This window comes from Trichosurus vulpecula, chromosome 4 (genome assembly GCF_011100635.1).
Source record: "Trichosurus vulpecula isolate mTriVul1 chromosome 4, mTriVul1.pri, whole genome shotgun sequence".
Classification (NCBI taxonomy): domain Eukaryota; kingdom Metazoa; phylum Chordata; class Mammalia; order Diprotodontia; family Phalangeridae; genus Trichosurus; species Trichosurus vulpecula.
In genome coordinates this window covers 317,128,912-317,151,329 of record NC_050576.1, presented here as the reverse complement: position 1 = coordinate 317,151,329, position 22,418 = coordinate 317,128,912, and the positions used below count along the sequence as shown (strand labels likewise).

The following is a 22,418-nucleotide window of genomic DNA, read 5'->3' as shown; positions in this document are numbered from 1 at the left end:
GTATGGCATTCTTACAGAAAGCAGAATCTGAAGGAAGATAAAATGAGGAGTAAGGGGGAAAATGTGTGGTCATTATGGGCACAGAGATTGGAGCTATGTAGAGGTTTTTTGTTTCCTCATTCTTTTCAGTAGGTTTTGGGATATAAACTGCAATTTTCTTCATGTTGGTCTTTTTGTGAGTGTTTATGATGAGCAAAAGTCCTGTGAAATGATATTTCCTATCAATTTGCTATAGATAGAGATCTGGGCCTGGACCTGAGTTCAAATTTGGCCTCAGACACTTACTAGCTGTGTTGCCCTGGGCAAGTCACTTAACCCTGTTTGACTCCGTTCCTCATCTTTAAAATGAGTTGGAAAAGGAGATGGCAAAGCACTCCAGTATCTTTGCTAAGAAAACCCCACATGGGGTCACGAAGAATTGGTCACGACTCAACAACAACAAAATTCAGGAAGTACAGTAAGACCAATTCCTTTCTTTGCCTCTCTAAGGAGCAATTCTGTCTTATTCTTCAATTTAACTTCAACTTTTTTTTCTTTTAGTTTCATTTATATTGAGACAGGAGGAAAGGGAAGGCAATAAGCATTTATATAACTCTTACTATGTGCTACACACTGTGCTAAGTGTTTTACAAATATTATCTCATTTGATTCTCCCTGTGAGGGAGATGCTATAATTATCCCCCTTTTGTAATTGAGGAAACTGAGGCAAATAGAGGTTAAGTGACTTGCCCAGGGTTACACAGCTAGTAAGGCTCTGAGGCCAGTTTTGAACTCATCTTCCTGGCGTCAGATCCAGTACTCTAGTCACTGTGCCACCAACTGCTTCTGGACAGAGTAGTTATGATTTGGTTGCCCTTGTATGTTGCCTGTTTGCTGGTTATCGCACAACGACTAATATTTAGGGTCATGTTAATTGTTTAAAAATTATCCAAAACTATGTGATTCTTAGCACTCTCTTCTGCTTTCTCCCTTTCATCTCTTTTTCTTCTCTTTCCTCTCCTCTTTCACGTCTTCCTTTTTTTTTTCTACTTTAGTCTTCATGATTACTGCAAAAGGGCCAAGTAGGATTGAATTCTGTTTTGTACTTTTCTTTGTCTTATGGGTTGCCGTGGCTGAAGAATTCATTACCAAGTAGCTTCTAAGCTAGCTAGATCCTTGGAATATGTTTGTGTGTGTATATGTATGCTAGGTATTGTGTTGCCAGGAACATAGTTGACTCTTTTCCCTAATGGCAGAAGCTGCTGGAACTTGTTCTAAGGCCATTTTAAAAAGCATTTAGGCTCATCATTACTTTGTGATAGAGGGGATTGCGTAGGATTTCTTGAAAGTCATGGAATGATTGTAATAAAAATAACTCACATAAGTTCTTTAAGATTTAAAAAGTGATTTTTCTGCATTGGACTTCTGACATAGATAGTACAGGTATTATTATTTCCATTTTTTTAGATGAAATTGAGGCTCATTGGTGAAATGACTTGCCCAAGATCCCATAGGTAGTAGATGTTCCAACTTTGAAGTCAGATTCCTTGACTTCAAGCCTAGTGTTTATTCCTCTCAACTGTAAGTAGGTTACATTTTGTCTTAGGCTTATCTGAAGCATTTGTAATTAGTTTTCTCATATTATGTTTTGCAGTTGGGTGGAAAACTTTGGACATGAAGGTCTTGGATTATTGTTGGACATTTTGGAAAAACTGATTAATAGCAAAATGTAAGTATCATTGACATTATTTTATCTGTATTTGTAAATCCAGTTATTACATTGTTTCTTGTGTCATTCCAGCCAAGAAAAAATTGTGAAAAGGAGTCAGCACAAAGTCATACAGTGTTTGAAGGCTTTGATGAACACGAAGGTAGGAGAATCTCAGAAAATGGATGTAGAAATTTGAATAATAGTTAACTCAAGTTTTGTTATCCCCAGATCGTTTGTCAATTATTAATAAGATTTATTCATCTCTAAATTTTCACTTAAATTTACCTGGTATGCACTTTATTTATTATTTATATGTTATTGTTTATATTACATTATTAAATTATGTGCTCTTAACATGTTCATTTTACAAATGAAAGATATCTGGGAATAAACCGATTCACTATTGCTTTTCCAGTGTTTTAACTTTGGAAGTTAATGCAAATTCTGTTTTTTAAATGTAACAGCTTGAGTAAAATCAACTAAAGCACATTTCTTCAGTTCTCACTAGTGGTGTTATATGTAGTATTATTTAAAAAAAACAACCCAAGTAGACTATGAGGCCTTTTTTTTTTTATTAAAAAAGACTTTGATCTGGATGTTGAACGAACACAGGTTGCTCTACTCAGTGTTCAGTCAGCCATCTTCAGAAATCCCAATTCCTGCTAAAGGACACTAGTTGCTAGCTCTTCTGCTGACCCAGGAGCTCCTTTGGGATGAAGCTTTTAATGTTTTTAGGGCCAACCTCTTGATCTGCTAGGCTGTGTTTCACAATTTAAGGGAATGCTATTATTGGGTCTTAATAAGTTTCCTCATAGCCTATTATTTTCTTCTATAAAAAAGGTTCCTCTGTGATGCATAGTATGTTCATCTACTTTTCTGCTTAGTGCCTTGCACATCGGCCTTTAATAATTGCTCGTTGAGTTGAATTCATTGCTTTAGTTCCTTCTCAGTGATCACTGTTTCCCGCAGTGTAGACATGAGCCTGAAAAGAGAAGTTTCCTTTCCTTTTAAATGCTTTAATCACATCATTATCTTAATCTCTGATTTTTCTGATTGACTATAATATGACAATAACAATCACATTTCATCCTTGTCTCAAATCATTCCAGTTCAATAATAAATGCTTAGAATGCATCTTCTTTATGATTATAATGAGCCATTCTGATTAGATAACATATGCTTTCAAGGAGAGACTCCGCTCAAATTGTCTGTTACCTTTTGCTCCATTAATTTGTGAGGTTTGCCTAGCTTTACAGGTGTTGTATTGAAAATCAGCATGGCCTTAGTAGCTCTCCCTTATTGTTTATATCTAGTCAATTGTCAGACAAGACCTATAGTACCGGTAACTCTTACCTTCCGTGTCTCCACTTTCTTGTCCCACTCCACTTCCTAGAAGGTCTTCCAGTGTCTACTTCTCTTTCCCCTAATCTGTTTTTCATACCATTGTAGATGCAGTACAGTGCTCTCTACAGAATAGGTGCTGAATTTATTAGTATTGCTTGCATAAAATCCAGATAGTCTTGTTCTTCTGATTAGGTGAATTCTGCCACTTGGATGTACCTCTCTCTCTCTCTGTTGTCTGATAAGCTCCTATCGGGCAAGTCTTTTTTTTTTTTTTTTGTCTTTGTACTTCTAGTGCCTATCCTGTAGTGGGTGCTTCATAAATGCTTATTGATTTTCAGCCATATTGGAGGAGACAGCATGGTACAGTGAAAAGATCACTGGGTATTTGGTCCCAAGACATCAATTTGAGCCTGGGCTCTTTAATTTACTATCTTAGACACCATGGGCAGGAAAGTCATGACCTCTTTAGAGTTTTAATTTCCCTATTTACAAAATGGGGGAAAGAGGATGGTTGTTGTAAGAATCAAATCACACAAGGTAAGCCAAAGATTTTGTAACTGAAACATATGATGTTAGTGTAAATTTTAAAAAATAATTGTTACTGTTCTCAAAGCAGGATTTTCATCTTTAGCCAGTATACATGGTTCTTGCTCAAAAGAGAGTACTTTTTTGTTAATTTTTCTTTCTTGGAGTTTGTGATAGAATAAGAGCAAATATGAAGATTAGCTTATATGTTATTTAATCACATCTAAATCTACTTTGGATGACTTTTAAAGAATGAGAATTTTAACATTTTTGTTTTCAAAATATTTTAGTATGGTTTGGAAAGGATTATGGGAGAAGAAAAGTGTCTGTCATTATTGGCCAAGGCCATGGACCCGCAGCAAGCCAACATGATGGTGGATGTTGTTAAACTTCTTTCTGCAATATGTATTGTTGGAGAGGAAAATGTGTAAGTGTCCCATTTAACTTTTTATTACACTTTACAACAATGTAATTCTTTTATTTAAATATTCATTAGAACAGCAATTTAAATTTTGTTTTAATTGATTTAATAATTTAGCAATGTATTAACAATGATTAAATCTATCGTTTAAATAATTGTACTAATTATGAAATTAAATGAATGATTAAATTAATTTTGTTCATTATAAAATTGATAAGTTTTTACGCCTCTACCTTTCTCTTTTAGTTTTATATGAAGTAATTTATCCTTAAATATATTTCTGTAACTTTTTTAGATTCGTCAGGTGTCACATAGCTAATAGTTAAGATATGCTTTAAATAAAGTTTTACATTATTCCTGTGACATTATCATCTTAAATTTTTTTTTTTGGCCAGGTATCTGCTTCTGATATCTTGAAATGGAAATACTTTTGTCATTAGTTTGATGTAATATGTGTTTTGAGAGATGTACATGTAAGCTGGTATACTTAACTTTAAGTACACTATTATTCAGAAACCTGAATTAGAAGAATATTATTGAAATACTAAATTTAAATTAGCCTGTGATATAGAATGAAGTGCCCCTATTCATCACTAAGAACTTACAAAGAATTAATACAAATACTGATTGAGGACTAATCCTAACCATGATCTTTGAATATGTTAGACACCACAGTAGATAAATTCCACTTCAGAAGGAGCAACTGAATGGTTTCCTTTTTGTGAGAGGATATTTACATTGGCACAGAGAGAGCTATAGCCTGAATCTTAAGATCTAAGATAAGACCATGGCATCCTTCCTTCCCCAGAGTAGTATGATTTCCATTGTAGCAAATTCTTCTTAGAATAGAAATGAATTTTTTACTTGTTTTGATGATTTCTTTTTAAATTGCAAATAATTGTGTGATTTAGAGAGTTTTGCTGCCTTTTTGGTTGCATTTATGTCTTGGACTCAGGATATTATAGCTGAAGAAATGTATCAGCAATGTAACAGTGAAAGCGTATGTGAAAATTTGGGTTACAAATTTTAAAATAGAAACTCATCAAAAAAACAAGAACAAATTGACATGGGATATTGAATGATTTTACCATGGATTGTTAGCGCAGCTGAAATTTGAACTAGGGTCTTCTGATTCAAAATTCAGTACTCTTTTCCAGTACTCTTGGCTGCCTCATCTGTGACATAAAGGGTAGAACATCTGAGTCTAGAAAAAAAAATACAAACAATTTTTATATGAAATTTTCTATTTTGTATATATTTAACAGTTTATATTGCTTACCATAATAAGCTGTTAACACATTAAGTTCTAAAATGTTCATCATTTGCTTTCTATATAGAGTTATACATTTATTTAGATCAGATCATTTCTTGCCATATTGTTTATTCTGTAAGTGCTCAATCAATTTAATGATATAAATTTTAATTGACTAGATTTCAGTTTAATAATACAAATAATTGATTTGTCATTTTAATAGCCTTGAAGAAGTTTTAGAAGCCTTAACTACAGCTGGAGAAGAAAAAAAAATCGATAGGTTTTCTTTGATTGTAGAAGGTCTTCAGGAAAATTCTGTTCAATTGCAAGTATGTATTTTATTTCTGTTTTAAAGGGTGAAGATTTCTGTTTTTACTTTTACAAAATTTTAAAGTTTTTCTTTTCCTAGTAAGTTTCTATTTGAAATGTGGTAGATAAGTATACTGTAAGTTTTTATTTGAACATTTTTCTTTGCCATACAACGCAATTTTTTGATGTGTGTCTGGCTTATAGAAGTATCCCAGTTTTTAATAGTAATCTTGAGCCCTAAAAGAATCAGTCCGAGCAATAATGTATAAAGTATTAGGCCTTTAATTATCATCTTTTATCTCATATCAAAGAAGGACATGGAGGAAGCAGGTACAAGGGAGAAGAGTTTAGGGTAAATGTTACTGTTGGCTCTTAGGCCCTTAAACACAAGGGAAGGAGCAGAGAGGCAATTAAGTTGAAATCACTGGAGAAAGGTTGCCGGGTCTGAACAGCAGGAAGAACAAGGTTCATTGATGGTGCTGCAAGAAGCTCCTCTTGGACTTGGTACATCCAGATTATAATAAAGTCTTCTCAGGCTTGGATTTCATCACTTCTGTATCGTGGCAACTGATTTGTCCCATAGTATTTATAGATTTATATAAATGGGAAGTCTCACGTAAGGCTTCATAAGCAATTTAAGGGAATGTAAAAACTCACATTCAGATAGTGCTTCAGAGTTTGTAGAGTATCTTGCTCAATATAACCTGGTGACATAGATAGTACAAATGTTATACCCATTTTACAGATAAGGGATCTGAGGTTTTGAGAGGTGAATTGAATTGTCCTTCGTCACACTGCTAAAAAATATCACAAATGAGATTTGAACTCAGGTCTTTTGATTAATTCAAAACTTCCATCCATTATGTACACGTGGCAGAATTTCAAGATAAAGGGGACTAGAGAGTTTTTGGGGAGAGGGTAACCTAGACATGGGAAATAATGTAAGCTAATATTGGGAGGTACAAAATGTGGGACATAGGGGAGGGGGTGAGGGATGGAGGAGATAGACACATGCAGCTGGAGTTAGATTATGTGGAGTGGTTTTTGAGATGAGGGGATGAAAAAACAGAGTGGTACCAGATTCTAGAGGGCACTGAATGCCAGGATAAGACATCAGAACCTTTTTCAGATTTCTAGGGAGCCACTGAAGGATTTTGAATAAAGTGAAATGATCAAATCTTTGCATAAAGATTAAGCTGGTGTGGATATGATTGTTAGAGTAGAGGAGATAGTGAAGGTAGAAGGAGCATTTAGCAGGTTATATTCCAGTAGCCCAGGGGAATAATGAGGACTGGTGGGAGGGAATCAACAAATACCTGGGAAAGAAAGTGGGCTATCAGGATAGGATTTGGCAGATGAAGGAGAAGGAAGTCAAAGATAACACCAAGAATGACTAATATGGACATGTTTTACATGATTGTTTATGTATCACCTATATCTGCTTACTGTCTCCGAGAGGGTAGGATAAGGAAGCGGGAAGGATAGAATTTGGAGCTCAAAACTTTAAAAAAAAAAACCTATACAAATGTTAAAAAATTGTTTTGACATGTGACTGGGGAAAAATAAAATATGTTAAATTAGAAAAAAATTATAAAAACCAATTATCAGCTATGAAAAAGGAATGGAAAACTATATTGCATTATCTTCCTAATCAAAAAAAGTATTTCAGCGCACTTCCTTAATGAAGTAGGACTGCTGTTGATAACATGGTTATTGGGAATGGAGATTTAAAGTAGACACCATTTGTATTTTTAAATCATTATATTGCTAAGATAAGTATGCTATGGAATAAAATTTAAAAAACAGAGAAGAAAAGATAACACCAAGGTTTGGAACATAGGAGACACTATAAGTGGTGTATAAATGGCTGACAGAAATTCAAAAGGAGGAATAAGTTTTAGGGAAATAATATGATTAGTTTTGGACCTATGGAATTTGAGATACCAGTGGAACATCCAGGTAGAAGTACTTACAGGTATTTGAAGATATGAATGTAGAGCTTCTGAGAGAACACTAGTGTTGTGAAAGGTTGGTTGTAAGGCCATTCAATGCAACAGATATTTATTAAGCCATGGAACACCAGAGGACACACCGAGTTCGGTGAAAACATAATTTCAGCCTTGTTAATCTTACAATGTCATAAGAGAATTTATTATAATCATCAGTTTCTCTAATGCAAAATAGCATATAAGTACCTTAGAAAGTTAAAATGCATTTTTCATTGTAGCAATAAGGTTAAATGATATTTAAGTGCTCAGGTTAGCTCACAAAAGCACATTAACCCAAGTAATCCATATCGTAGCTATAATGCAATACAAGGTAGTACAAAACATTTGAAAAGCACTATTTATAATATGACTATAAGCACATTAGTATTGAGCAGTATCTGGTGAGAAATCAGGCACTAGAAGTCCCACAATGCCCTCCACCTCACGACACTTCCCCTTCCCTCCATAAAACAAAACAGAAACATCCATACTCACATAACACAATGCCTGTCTCCCCCCACCAACCCCCCAAAGTCCTTGACAATTGACATAACTTTTGTTTCTAGTGTTAACTAGCCAATAACCAATAAATATCCATTCCCCACCTGGGAAACTTTTACCAATAAGTCCATACAAAGAGCTGATAAGCATGCTTACATGAGAATATAATAAACACCATCTCGTTCCCTAGCTTAAGTGTCAGTACCAACTTATTGCCTGTAGGATAAAATATAACCCTCTCTATTTGTCATTTAAAGCCTTTCACAATCTGACCCAGCCTATCTTTTCAGGCTGTTTATGCACTATTCTCTCTTGGGTACTCTCTGCTTCAGAAAAACTGGTCCACTTACTGTTCCTGAACGTGACATTCTATTTATTGCTTCTGTTCTGGCTGTTAGACATGCCTTCTCCCTTCTTTTTCCCCTCACCCGTTGAGGACTTGACACAAGTACCATCTCCTTTAAAGACACTTCCCACTGAGAGTATGAATGTGTATATTGAGGGAATAGTACCAATGCTAATGACATTGGACATTTAGGTAGATTTTTAAGGTTTGCCAAACAGTTTACATATATTTCTTCAATTAATTCTCACAACTGTGAGGTAAATACTATAGTTTTTATCCACATTTTACTGAGAGAAAACCTGAGGCATAGAGACTTTAATCAGTTAATTTGTAATCACATAGTAAGTGTGAGGGGTAAGACCTGAGTTGCAGTCTCTATTCTCTCTACTCTAGTGAAGCAGAGTGAACCAAATCTTGGGTTTAGTTAAGATCTTGTTGGTGGGAGCAAGAAGGATATATAATCTTTTCTTAAAAAGAAATTTGGTTGTAAAGTGAGAAATACTACATTGATTTGAAGGGGCGGTAGAGCAATGAAATGGTTTGTTTTTTCCCCCCAGAATAATATTTGTGCATATTTGTAGCAACAGGGAGAAAGAAAGTAGGTAAGGAGAGATTGAAGGATGAAGTGAAGGGGTTTACCTAGGCAAGGAGAAAGGCCTTATTTCCTCAGATAAAATAAAGTTAGGAGAGAATGCAGAATAATACAGAGTTTTTGTGGGGTAGAGTTGTAAAGAAGGAGCTCATGTCATGTGACTGATTTTTCTTAGTGACATGGTAGTAGCTGTCCTCTGGTGAAAGTCAGGAGATAGTTTCAGGGGTTCGATGGAGATTAGAGGGCAAAGTCAATTGATTGGAGACTAGTTAAACAAAGTGTTGTACGTTAATGTAATTATTTCACTGTCGGAAATGATGAATATGAAAAATTCAGAGGACCATTCCAAGATTTACATGAAATGGTACAGTGATGTAAACAGACTCAAGAAAACAGTATACACTATGACAACAACAATAATCACTACCATTTATTATAGTGATTTTAGGGAGTGCTTTCTTTGCAGATGTCTCATTCAGTGTACTTAGCACAGTGCTTGGCAAATAGTAGGCACTTTATAAATGCTAGTTACATGACTGACAAATGTAAGTAGAACAAGAAATTGAAAACGCCACTGTTCTTATTGTTCTTTGGCTGTAAAAACATTTTATTGGGGAGAACAAACTGCAGCCTTAAAAATTCTCCTCCAAAAAGTTGTTTCCATTGCATGTCAAAATTTATGAGATTTCTTGAAAGATATAACAACAGAGGTAACCTTGTTTTACAAGCCTCTGATCATTAATATCACACAATGCATAAAACAAAGTTACATATCCTTGCCAAAGGAAATAATATACTATCATGGAGGAAACCTAGTGCAGAATACAAAACGGAGAAAGTTGTGAGGGGCTCCGTGTGATGTTTGCAGAAGAAATTGTGATGATAATATCAAGCTCTGGTTAATATCAAGCCTCCTAAATGAGATATGTCTTTATTTAAGTGACTTCATTGTCCACACCAGAAAAGCCAAATGGACAAATAATGATTACTTCTTAGAACATTTGAATAGAAACACAGTTTTGTCCATCAGTACATATGTCTTAGTCAGTGATTTGGACCTCGTTTTGAAAACGATGCAAAACATTAGCCTAGATTACCTTTGGAAAACATCAAAGCGCTTTGAGCAGTTCCATGCTTCTTTAAAAAGCAAAAGGCTCTATCTTTCGGTGCCCCAGTATTTTTCAAATGATGTTGTATGTGTGGTAGTGGATCATAGAACTCAGTAATCTCTAAGTTGAAATTGGGGTTAATCCAAAGAATGGTAGGCACATAATAAATGTTTGTTTCTGTTTTGGTGTTCCACATATCTTGCCTTTCATATTCATAACGTTGCCTGCCATCTTTGACTCTGTCATAGCTGTTCATTTACCACATCATGGCTATTACACTTCTGCATCATCTTTTCCTTTCATTTATTGTATTTACATGATAATTTCCTAGTATAGGCTGTCATTACCCTTTATTTGGACTATTACAATAAATTTCTAATAATCCTTCCCATCTTCTATTCTCTCTTCTTAAATTCAAAAAATATATGTTTTTATTGATGTCCTTTTGTTTTTTTCATCACCTATATTTCTCAATATATGTCCCATCTCCTTCCCAGGTAACTGTCCCTCATAACAAAGTAGAAAAAATGTAATTAAAGCTAACCAACACATTGAAAGTTTGACATGATGTACTTTTGCTATATCTTTAATTTCTTAGCTTTGTGAATAAGAGTGGGGAGAGGTACCTTTTCATATGACTTCTTTGGGGCCATGCTTCTCAGCCTTCAGTTTTGATTACTTTATTTTTGTTGTTATTTTTATTTACACTATTGAAGTCTCTCTCTCTCTCTCTCTCTCTTTCTCTCTCTCTCTCTCTCTGTATATACGTGTGTGTGTGCGCACATACACACACACACATCTGAGGACCGCTGCTATGAACAATTTCAGGGGTCCAGTCGCACAGTATAATGAACTCTGTATTCATGTATCTCATATGTGTCTCAGAACACAACATCCTTAAGCAAAGTATATCGTTTAGGTATATCGTGTGTGTGTGTGTGTGTGTGTGTGTGTGTGTGTGTGTATGTGTGTGTGTATATATACACACACACACACACATATATATATATGTATTTTTTCCCCTTATTCTGCTTGCTTTGCTTTGTATCAGTTCATATAAGTCTTCCCATGCTTGTATATATACATTATATGTATTATATTCATTATTTCTTACCACACAGTAATATTCTTTTTCATTCATATACCACAACTTATCTAGCCACTTTCTAATCAAAGGGCATCTACTTTATTTCCTTTTCTTTAGCACTATAATAAAAGAGTAATGAAAATATTTTGAGGGTTATTTGGGTCTTTTTGTCATTGACTTCCTTGAGATTTGTGTCTAGCAATGGAATCTGTGAGTCAAAGTGTATAGACACATTTTTAAAGTTTAATTTCCCATTACTCCTTCCTCCTAACCACCAAATCAGACTTGTAACAAATACGCACAGTTAAGTAAAATGAATTCTAGCCCAAGCCATATTTGACAATAATCCAGTCTCCCCACCAAGAGACAATAATCATGCTTCAGCCTTAGTTCTCTGAAGTTATGATCTCTATTATTATGCCTCAACTTTGACTCCTTCTAATCCACCCTTCATACTCCTACAAGAATGGTTTTCTTTACGTGTGGATCTTATATTATTACTTCTCTGCTCATCAATATTCAGTGTCTTTCAGTTGCCTCTTTAGTAAAATTCCCTTCCCCTTCCCCATTTTATCCCTTATGTATGCTCATTCCTTCCTTATGTAGAATTCAGTGGAACATAGAGATCTTATCTTATGTGAACATTTCTCTTTTCCCAGCCAGTACTGTGCATACAATAAACATGGGACAAATGATTTTTACGGCTTGATCCTCTTCTGGATAGTTTTAAACCTTTTGCTAGAAGTTGTTATTTAAGCAAGATTTTGAAAAAAGTCTTTAAAAATATAAAGTCAACATATGCCCTAATTTTACTGTACTTGCAGTTTTATATTTATATGTGGAAACAGATTTTTGAATGATTATTAGAAAAATTATTCTTTTACTTTTAAACCAAATCTTTTAGTTATATGAATCACGGAGGTAAATCTTTGCTTGTCCTCATTGTGTCCTATGTGTCCCCTTCTGTATTGCTTTTTTTCCCTTTAACACATTAGCGTTTTATTCATTCTCTCTCTCACTTTTTTTTTTGGAGGAGGGAAGGCAGGGCATTTGGGGTGAAGTGACTTGCTCAAACAGCACAGCTAGTAAGTGTCAAGTGTTCGAGGCCGGATTTGAACTCAGGTCCTCCTGACTCCAGGGCCGGTGCTCTACTCACTGTGCCACCTCGCTGCCCCAATTTTCTTTTTTCTATTTCAATCTTTCCCCATTTTCCATCTTCAGTAAAATTGCCCCATGTAACAAACATATGTAGACAAACAAAACGAATCAACACACTGATCATGTCTGAAAATAAGTGTCTCATTTCATGTTTGTCATCTATCCCCTCTATGCTCAGAGAATGGGAGGTTTGGGGTGTGAGGGGAGTCTCTATCTTCTGTCTTTTGAAGGTGTGATAGGTCACTGCTATAATTAGACTTCTAAAGTCTTTCAGAATTGTTTTCTTTCACATTTTTGTTATCACATGAATTGTTCTCTTGGTTCTGCTCACTTCATTTTGTGTTATACAAACTTTTGCAAATTTTTTAGAATATATCATACTGCCTAAAGCATGAACATATAAAAATTAAGATAGTTTGTATATGTAGAAAAACAAATAATTTAAAGGTTCATCTAGGTAATCTTATCATTTAATTGAATAAAATGTCTAGTTGTGCACAAAGTATGGATAGTATTATTCTGACTCACCTTACTGTTTATGTGAGCAAAAGATGTCAAATTACAGAATTACATTAATCATTTCTTAAGGCACAGTAAAATTTTATTTCATTCATATAAAATAATTTGTTTAGCCAGTCCCCGCTTGATAGGCACTTATTTTGTTTCCAGTTCTTCAATCTTTTGATTATAAACATCCTTGTATATATAGATCTTTTTTCTCTGTTCTTGACTTCCTTGGGGGTGTGTGCCAAATAGCTGAATTACTGTTTCAAAGGTTATGTACAATTTAGTGACTTTTTGGTTATAGTTTCAAATTATTTTTCAGAATGATTACATCAATTCAGAGCTGTGCTTACAGTATACTAGTGTTCCTGTTTTTTCACAATCTCTAACACTTTCCGTCTTTCTCTTTTGTCATCTTAATCAACTAACAAGCTTTTAGTATGTGTCAGATACTGTAATAAATGCTAGGGATGTAAAATGGAACCTGAGAATTATTTTAATTTGCATTTCTCTTATTTTTAGTGACTTGTGGCATTTTTATATGCTTGTTCATAGTTTTAATTTCTTCATTTGAGAAGATTCTTTCTACTCTTGGCACTGAAGACATTCTAAGCTACAAAGATCTCACCCATTGTGTTTGCCTATATTTAGTGGAATTTAATATATGAGTAAAAGATTTCCATCCTAGGTTAGAATGGATTTTTTTTTTATTAGAATAGCAATCTCCGATAGTCATGTAAATGAAAAAAAATCTTACATGACTTAAAAAAAAAGTTATGTTTAGATTTTGTTGTTCATCGTTTTAGTCATGTCCAACTCTTTGTGATTCCATTTGGGCTTTTCTTGGCAAAGGTATTGGAGTGGTTTGCCATCATTTTACAGATGAGGAAACTGAAGCAAGTAGGGTTAAATGACTTGCCCAGGGTCATATGGCTATTACGTGTATGAGGTTGAATTTGAACTCATGTTGTCCTGACTCCAGACCTGATATTCCATCCATCTAGTGTCTCCATGTTTAGATTTAGTTTTCACTAAAATATTTTACTTAAAATTTGGGCTATTTAAATCCTTGGTACTACAATGAAAATGGAACTTCTGCAGCTTTTGAAAAAATTAGGTATTTTAATTTTGTCCCTGTTAACAGTTATTCTCTTATATTTTCTAATGTAGGTAGCTTGTATGCAACTCATCAATGCCCTTGTGACATCACCTGATGACTTAGACTTCAGACTTCACATCAGAAATGAGTTTATGCGTTGTGGATTGAAACAAATATTGCCTGTAAGTGCCTATAGTTTTTCTATATTACTAGTCTTTAAGCTATTTAGTCTTAGGACCTGTTTATATTCTTAGACATTATAGAGTTTTCATTAAAATATTTGTGTTTTTAATGGAAAAAATTATCCAGGACTCCCCAAAGAATTTCTGTTTATGTTAGTTATGTTTATTGATAATTAGCTTATTAGAAATTAAAATGTTTTAGTATTATTTTGAAAATACTTTTTCATCTAGCAAATACTTAGGGGATTTTGGGGACATCCATGGAGTCCTCAGACTACAGTGATAGAAACATTGTATATATGTAAATTAGGAGACTACTTGAATAGAAAAAGACAGATAAAAAGCCTCTCTGAAAAACTGATTTGATAGAATATGAAGACTTATATGAAATGTGAACTAAGATTTTTGTTCTTTCGAACTTAATAATTCTTTGTAGTATATACTAGAAATGGACAGTTTAGGCCAGTTCAATTATAATCATCCAAAAATTGTTTTTAAAAATAGCATTATTTTTTGTAATTATTTAATGCTGTCTTTGGAAAGGAATGTTCTACCTAGAGTTACTTACCAATGATTTCTTCTTAATTTTATTGCAGAATTTGAAACATATCAAAAGTGATAGTCTAGATATCCAACTGAAAGTGTTTGAAGAACATAAGGAGGAAGATTTTATTGAGTTCTCTCATCGGTTAGAAGATATTAGAGCTGAACTTGAATATCCTTTTTTATTGAAATGAATTTTTAACATGAAACATTGGAATTTTAAAGATTGTTGCTATCTGTGAGAAATGAAATTTAAATCTAAACAAATGCAATAAAACCTTTATAAAATGACGGTTAAGTAAGAACGCTAGAAGATGATAACAATGTTATATTATACTTCTATTTTATTGGTTGTTCCATTTGTGGAATGTGGTTTGACCGACTATACATTTGGCGCTTTGAGAGAAAGATCATTAACTGAAAAACGTCAAAATATCTAAATGCATACAATAATGAGTTGATCCATAACCAAGTTTTAATGTACATTTGTTTAAAATAAATAAAGAATTAAATTTTGTTAGTTTAAAAATAATACAGTACTTTTATCAAGTATATTATCCTCCATATTTTACAATCCATATATTATAATCCATCCATTTGTTCTCTTCCTTAACTGATTTACTGAAGTGAATGATGTTTACAATATGTTATGGAACACAGTAAAGGAAACCAGAGCAGAAGGATATTTTCTTTCTATACTTCAACATCTTTTGCTCATCAGAAATGATTATTTCATACGGTAAGCTGGGTCAGACTAACATAGTCCATACCTTTATTTGTACAACTTGTTATTTTCTAAAATTAGGTGATAAATTTAAGTAGGTGAACCTTTACATTATCTGCTTATTTATATAAGTGCTAGATCGATTTTTTAGTTCTGTGTGCTTTAGGTGACATGTTTAAAAGTTAAGATGTTGAATGCCAGATTATTATGTATTATATTATTGTCATTCAGTGGAAGCTTAAGGTCACTCAAGCTACTTTCATTTGAGAAACCATGTAAAATACCTGAATCACTAATCACTAGTGGAGCATGTGTTTAACAGTAAGAGCATGTGGCTTTTTTTTCCTTTCAGTTCTACCATCATGTGCACATCTCATACGTGCTGACTCTAAAGTGTGGTTGGCAATATTTTCTTAGGTAATTTCAAGTTTCCAACCAGGATCTCATTATTCTGTATATTAGTGTAGTGGCCAAAAAGTTTTTCTTCAACCCATATAAAGAATACTCATTTTTGTGTTTTTTAAAGTAGTAGAGAGTTTTTTAAAAGGTATTTTCTTATATTATCGCCTATGTCCATTCAAAATTACATCACAGAAAGGATGTAATTTGTGGTTCTTTATTTTTTTTCACATGTATATTTGGTAAAATTGGTGGAATCTTTGGCTCTTAGTTTAAAAGTAATGGTACTTTAGGCCTTGTTATCTGTTGAAAAAGCCCCTGCCTCTGGCTTATATACCATGCCACAGAGACATAGAAACTTAAAATACTTTTCCCCTATATAGACACCAAGGCTTTAATTAAGTATTTATTTTAAAATTTTCACAAGAATCTTGACCATTTGTATCCAAAATTTGAAAAGATCTCCCCATGGTCCATGCTGCAGAACTCCTGTTTCTCCAAGTTCTATGGGCTGTTCTTATATTTTTTGTGATTAGATCTAGCAAGATAGAATTCTGCCTAAACATGGTGGCTGTACTGTAAGGCCCAAGACTATAAACTAACCTTCAGAACTGTTTTTCCTTATGTTTGAAATTTCCTTTCCTATGCATTTCTTCAGGTAGGCCTGTTTGACATTTCATAACTTATTTAGCATATGAAATTTGACATTTTTTACTGCTTCTTTAAATAGCTGAACTTGTTTCCTTTTGTGTGTTTAAAACCTATTTTGAACATGACAAACTTTTTCAAACATAGAAAAGAGTCATTTCCTGACAACAAGCTTCCAGGTTCCATGTAACTGACATTACACTCCTTGGTTTTTCTTTTCTTTTTTTTAAATTGGCATTTTATTTTTTTTCGATTACATATGAAGACAATTTTTATCATTTATTTAAAAAGGTTTTGATTCCAAATTTTTCTCCCTACTTTCCTCCCTCTCTTCTCCCCTCCCTCAAAAGTAAGCAATTTGATATAGGTTACATATGTGCTGTACTGTAAAACATATTTCCATATTAGTGATGTTATGAAAGAAGAAACAGACCAAAAGGAAAAAGCCATGAAAAAAGTTTAAAAAGTGAAAATAGTATGCTTTGATCTGCATTCAGACTCCATCAGTTCTTTCTCTGTATGTGGATTGCATTTTCTATCATGCAATCATTGGATTTGTCTTGGATCATTGTATTGCTGAGAAGAGCTAAGTCATTCATAGTTGAGCATTGAACAGTGTTGCTGTTACTGTGTGTAGTGTTCTCCTGGTTCTGCTTATTTCATCTTGCATCAGTTCATTTACATCTTTCCAGGTTTTTCTGAAATCTGCCTGTTCAAAATTTCTTAGAGCACAATAGTATTCCAGTATATACATATACCACACTGTTTTTTGTTTTTTTGCCATTTTCCAGTTGATGGGCATCCCCTCAATTTCCAATTTTTTGCCACCACAAAAAGAGCTGCTATAAATATTTTTGTACATTTAAGTCCTTTTCCCTTTTTAATAGTCTCTTTGGAATACAGATCTTGTAGTGGTATTGCTGGATCAAAGGGTATGTATTGTGTGATTGCCCTTTGGCCATAGTTTCAAATCGCTCTCCAGAATGGTTGGATCAGTTCACAACTCTACCAACAGTGCATTAGTGTCCCAATTTTCCCACATCCTCGCCAACATTTATTATTTTCCTGTTTTGTCATATTAGCCAATCTGGTAACACCTCTTCGTTTTTCCTTGCTTTGATTCTCTTGAAAAAGAGTCAAGAGGGAACCTTAAGTAAAATGGAAAGTGAATCTAGAATGCAAAGTGTAGCAAAATTTTGAGGAAACTGGAGTTGATGACAAGGGTGGGAGTTGGTTAGAGGAAATGTCTTAATGAAAGGGTCTTTAAAGAAAACTTCTCATAGGTGTGCAGAATTACAAAATTTTAGAGTCGGCAATTTGTATCAATAATCCGGCTAGCAGCTGCTGTGAGGGTGTAAAGTTACGTTTCCTTAGTAAAGCAGATGAAAAGGACCTGGGCTTGCAGTGTTCTGTGAGCTGGTTGTTGTTGTTCTCTTGATTCCATCTTTTGCACAGACCTTTTTATTTATTTGCATTTGTTCAAGTGTTCTTGATGTTTAATAATTTTAGATTATAGTCTTTTCCCATACACACAGTGAGGTTTCCCTTACAAAAAAAAGAAGAAAAAATCAGTTAAGAAATATCAAATGGTAACAGTGACCACGTTTCACTGCATATGCAACGTTCTATACCTGTGCCCCCTTATCTCTGCAGCTGAAGAAGAGAGATACCTTTTCTTATTGTTTCCCAGCACCCAAGATTGATTGTTATTATTAAACACAGTGTTGAGCTTTTTCTAGTTTTAGTTTTGGTTATTTTCCTTGTTGAATTCATTTTTGTCACATAGGTAATGAGTGGTAGTTAGATTTGAACCCATATCCTGTGATTCCAAATCTGTATCTTTTCCTTTTAATTTCCTTTCTTTCCCAGTTAACACAGACCCTTATTCAGTTTTCTTTGTCTTAGGTGATAATTGTCTTCACTTCCTCTCTTACACCTTTAAATTCTGTCTTCCACTGATTCGTTCCTCTCTATCTACAAATATGTTCACGTTTCAACAATCCATTTTTCTAAAAAAAGAAAATTAGTTTGTTCACTTCTCAAACTGGTTTTCCATCCTTGTGCTTGTTTACTGCCAAAATCGTAGGAGTGGCCTGTACTCCTGCCTTCCTTTCCTGCTCTTTTACTGCTCCTTCACTTTCCTTCCCCAACATAGACACATTCCCCATTGTTTTCCCATGTGCTTTCCCTATATTCCTTGTCTTGGTAATCTCATACATATCTATTAAAAAAAAAAGCCCAGAAAAAATCCCTCACTTATCTCTATTCTGTTCCCATCCCTTAGACTGGAGCTGCAGGTAGTTTTCATGCTATACCCCCAAATTTTGGGTAGTCTAGTGACCTGAATTAAGAAGGCTAGGAAAAATAAGGTTGGTTCAAGATGAGATCAAAGTAGCAGCCAAGCAGTAAGGCTTTTTAATGCCATAGGTGCAATAAATAATAGAAGACCATGATCAAGGACAGATCATGACTGATTAACCTAATTTCCTTTTTTAACAAGATTATTAAATTAGTAGCTGAGGGGAATTCTGCAGATTAAGTATCTTAGACCATTCTTTTGTTTTTGTTTTTGTTTTTTTTTCTTTTTGGAAGAGGGGAAAAGCAGGGCAGTTGGGATTAAGTGATTTGCCCAAGGTCACACAGCTAGTACGTGTGTCAAGTGTCTGAGGCTGGATTTGAACTCAAGTCCTCCTGACTCCAGGGCCGTTGCTCTGCTCATTGCACCACCAAGCTGCCCCATTAGAGTAGCTTTTTAAAAATCATCTTTTGGAGAATATGGAGAAATATGGATGATATGATGATATCATACTTCACTACTTAGATTTTGGACATAATGAATTGTTGATTATTCAATGTCAACATTACAAAAATACGTCTATAGTAGAATTTCAGAGGGATTTGTGCTTGGTTCTGTGCGATTTAACATTTTTATCAATGATTTGAAGCAAAGCATGGATGGAATGCTCATCAAATTTGCATGTGACAAAATTGGGAAGGATAGCTACCATGCTGAATGACAGAGTTAAGATCCAAAGAGGCCTTGACCAGTCAGAGAATTGGACTGACCATAGTAAAATATAGTCCAATAGGGGAAAATTAAAGATTTTATATTTGAGACCAAAAAAATCAACTTCATAAAAACAAGATGGGGTTAGACACCTTTTTTTTTTCTTGTAAAGGATCTGGGGGTTTTAGTTGACTTTAAGCTCATTATCTATTGGCAGTGTGATTGTATGATGTGGTAGCCGTTGGCCAGCACTGAGAGGCACAGATTCCGAGAATAGAGAGGTGGTACTGTATTATGACTTTATCAGATCTCATGGAGCATTGTGTTGCCTTCTGGGTACCATAGTTTAAGAAGGACATGGTGAAGCTGAATAATTGTGTCTAAAGGAACATGGCCAAGATGGTGATAGGTCTTCAATTTGCGTCATATAAAGAACTGAGGATTTGCAGCATAGTGAGGAGAAGACAGGAAGGGATGATAAAATTTTTCAATTACTATCCTTATGAGGTAGAATCAGACTTGTTCTGTTTGATTCCAGAGGGAGCAATGTGTAGAAGTTGAGAGACAAATTAACATTGATGTGAGAACAAAGCTTATAGTATTTAAATTGTTGCAAAGTGTAGTGGGCTGCCTCCAGAAGTGGTAAGTTCCTTATCTTTGGAAGTCTTCAAGCAGAGGTTAGATGACCACTTATAGAATATATCATAGCATGGGTTTCCTTTTGTGTAAGGTGTGTACTAGATGGCTGTTGAGTCTCAAATTCTAACTCTCAAAATTTGTATTTCTGTGATACTTTTAATTTGGTTCAGAATTCTTATATTTTTTTTCTTCATGTCTATTCTTTTTTGTTTGAGAGATTTTTTTCTGGTTTCTGCCCGAAAAATTAGAGGGACTGAACTTCCTCGTGGTCAAATTTTGGTGAAATAATTTAATTCTGGTTCTGTAGTGTCAATAATAGGCTGTGCACTTAAAGGGTTAACCATTTTGTTTAATACCAGCCCTATGTTAAACCTATCGTCATTTTTTTGAAATATTAAACATCAGAGCTAAAAAGCTATACTCCTAATAAAGCATTTTCTTGAGATATAAGAATTAGATACTTGTATCACCAATGTGGATTTAAAATTTCTCTTTTTGGCTTTAGACCACAGTATTTCAAATTAATTGAAGAATGCATATCTCAAATAGTGTTACACAGAGATGGAACAGATCCTGATTTTACATATCGAAAAAAATTAGATGTAGATTTAAGACAATTTGTAGGTAAGTATGCTGTTTGTTTATAGAAAATTTAAAAAAAGCACTTTTAAATTTATGAGAAGGCTCAGATAGGTCATATAGAAAGTTTTTGTTTTTATAATTGCAGATGTTTGTGTTGACCAGGCAAAACTAGAAGAACTTGAAGAAAAAGCATCAGAATTTTCCAGGAAAGTAAGTAATAGTGATGAAATGGGTGAGATATAAAAGAATAATCATAGAATCCTAGAAATAGAGGGACATATATGAAGTCTATAATCTTAAGTGAAAAACTATGCATAAGCATTTTCAAGAGACATGTTTTTATATTCCATTCTTGAAGTTCCTTAGAATCCCAAATTTTTCAGTTTTGTCTACCATCAGTATCTTTTTCCTTATGTAACTTAAGCATAGTTTGGACCTCCACCCTTTCTCTTCATCTGCTCATTCCTGAAACTTGTATTCATGTTGGCAGGTTTCGGATTCCTGTAGGGGTTTGTGCTGTTGTACTACAGCTCATTATTTTCTTACAAGGTCCTTGGGGTAACCCTAATGTATTTGTGTACATGGGATATGTTTCTGTTACTTACCATTCTAATTCCTGAGCCCCACTGGTAATCTTTGTATGTATATAAAATCCATCAACCACAGTGGCACTATTTGCTGCTGTACACAAAATATTTATTAAATTAATAGGTAAAAAGCAATAATGATAGCATTTAATCAATAGAAAACAAAACCAAAAAAGGGCTAATCGTTGTCCACCCATAAATCTGGGGTATACTCATCAATGCATGTAGTGTCCCTCGGGGAGAGTGTTGTAGCCATTAATAGAAATCTTGTAGAGAGTTACATGAATGGGAGAAGCCCACATGCCTGGGGTATTTCACAAGTGTGATCTTGCACGTATTGCTGTCCTTTGGCCCTTTAGGAACAATTTGTTTTACACAAAGATGCCTTCTGGTCTTCACCACTCTTATGCTAGGCAAAGCCACCCTTAGTACGGCACTGAGAAAGTGTTATGCTTTTCTAAACTTCCATTCCCTTTAACCCCCAAATCACCATTGCATTTGTTAGTGACAGTTTATATAACTAGACAACTACAAAACTCTTGGAGCTAGCTCCCTGAACAGTGCAGACAAAGCTCAACCATGTGTTCATTTAAAAGGATTTTGTTTTCTTTAGTTAGCTTCTAGTAAAGTATAGCCTTTTATCCTATAAGTGTAACTTATAGAAAAAATAAGATGCTTAGCCTTTCTCTTTCTCTTTCTCCCTCTCTAACCACAGAGGGCAGTAAAGGGCAGTTAGATACCCCAGAGAGGTTTCTTTCCTTTCAAGCTACAGATTGCATTGAACCAGCTACAAGCTAGAAATCTCTGTACAACAGGAGCATGTTTAGCTCTCTACATATTTTTACAGGATTGAAGAGCTATCTCTGGCGACCCAGCTTTTCCCCCAGCCAATCAGCATTACAATGTATCTCTTCCAATTAGCTGGCTCTAAGTCAATAAACTGGAGTTCACGCCTTCTTGTACTTCATCCCCACTTTTCTGTGACTCCTCCTGCACTTAGCCACTCTCCAGCTTCCTCTTTTTTTTCCAGCTTCCTCTTTTGTTCCTCTCTTCTGATAATATTGTCCTTGGCTTTTAATTCCTCTAGTTAGAGTCCTTGTAATCAGTGATGAAAAACTTAATATTTCCCCGTTTTGTTAGGTATGCCTCAAGCAATCCTTATGTGATGTTTCCATAGTCTCC

At 34.4% G+C, this 22,418-nt stretch overlaps 1 protein-coding gene across 1 annotated transcript in view; it reads left to right on the top strand.

Moving 5' to 3' along the window:
- Window positions 1-1,788: 1,788 nt before the first annotated feature.
- DIAPH3 (diaphanous related formin 3) overlaps window positions 1,789-22,418 on the top strand; it is a 335,408-nt gene continuing 314,778 nt past the window's right edge. Inside the window, exons 1-8 of the mRNA XM_036755144.1 lie at window positions 1,789-1,850; window positions 3,850-3,986; window positions 5,456-5,561; window positions 13,997-14,107; window positions 14,704-14,822; window positions 15,273-15,389; window positions 20,573-20,691; window positions 20,795-20,859. Of these exons, the coding sequence (XP_036611039.1) occupies window positions 1,839-1,850; window positions 3,850-3,986; window positions 5,456-5,561; window positions 13,997-14,107; window positions 14,704-14,822; window positions 15,273-15,389; window positions 20,573-20,691; window positions 20,795-20,859 (786 nt within the window). The 5' untranslated portion in view covers window positions 1,789-1,838. The remainder of the gene's footprint in view (window positions 1,851-3,849; window positions 3,987-5,455; window positions 5,562-13,996; window positions 14,108-14,703; window positions 14,823-15,272; window positions 15,390-20,572; window positions 20,692-20,794; window positions 20,860-22,418) is intronic.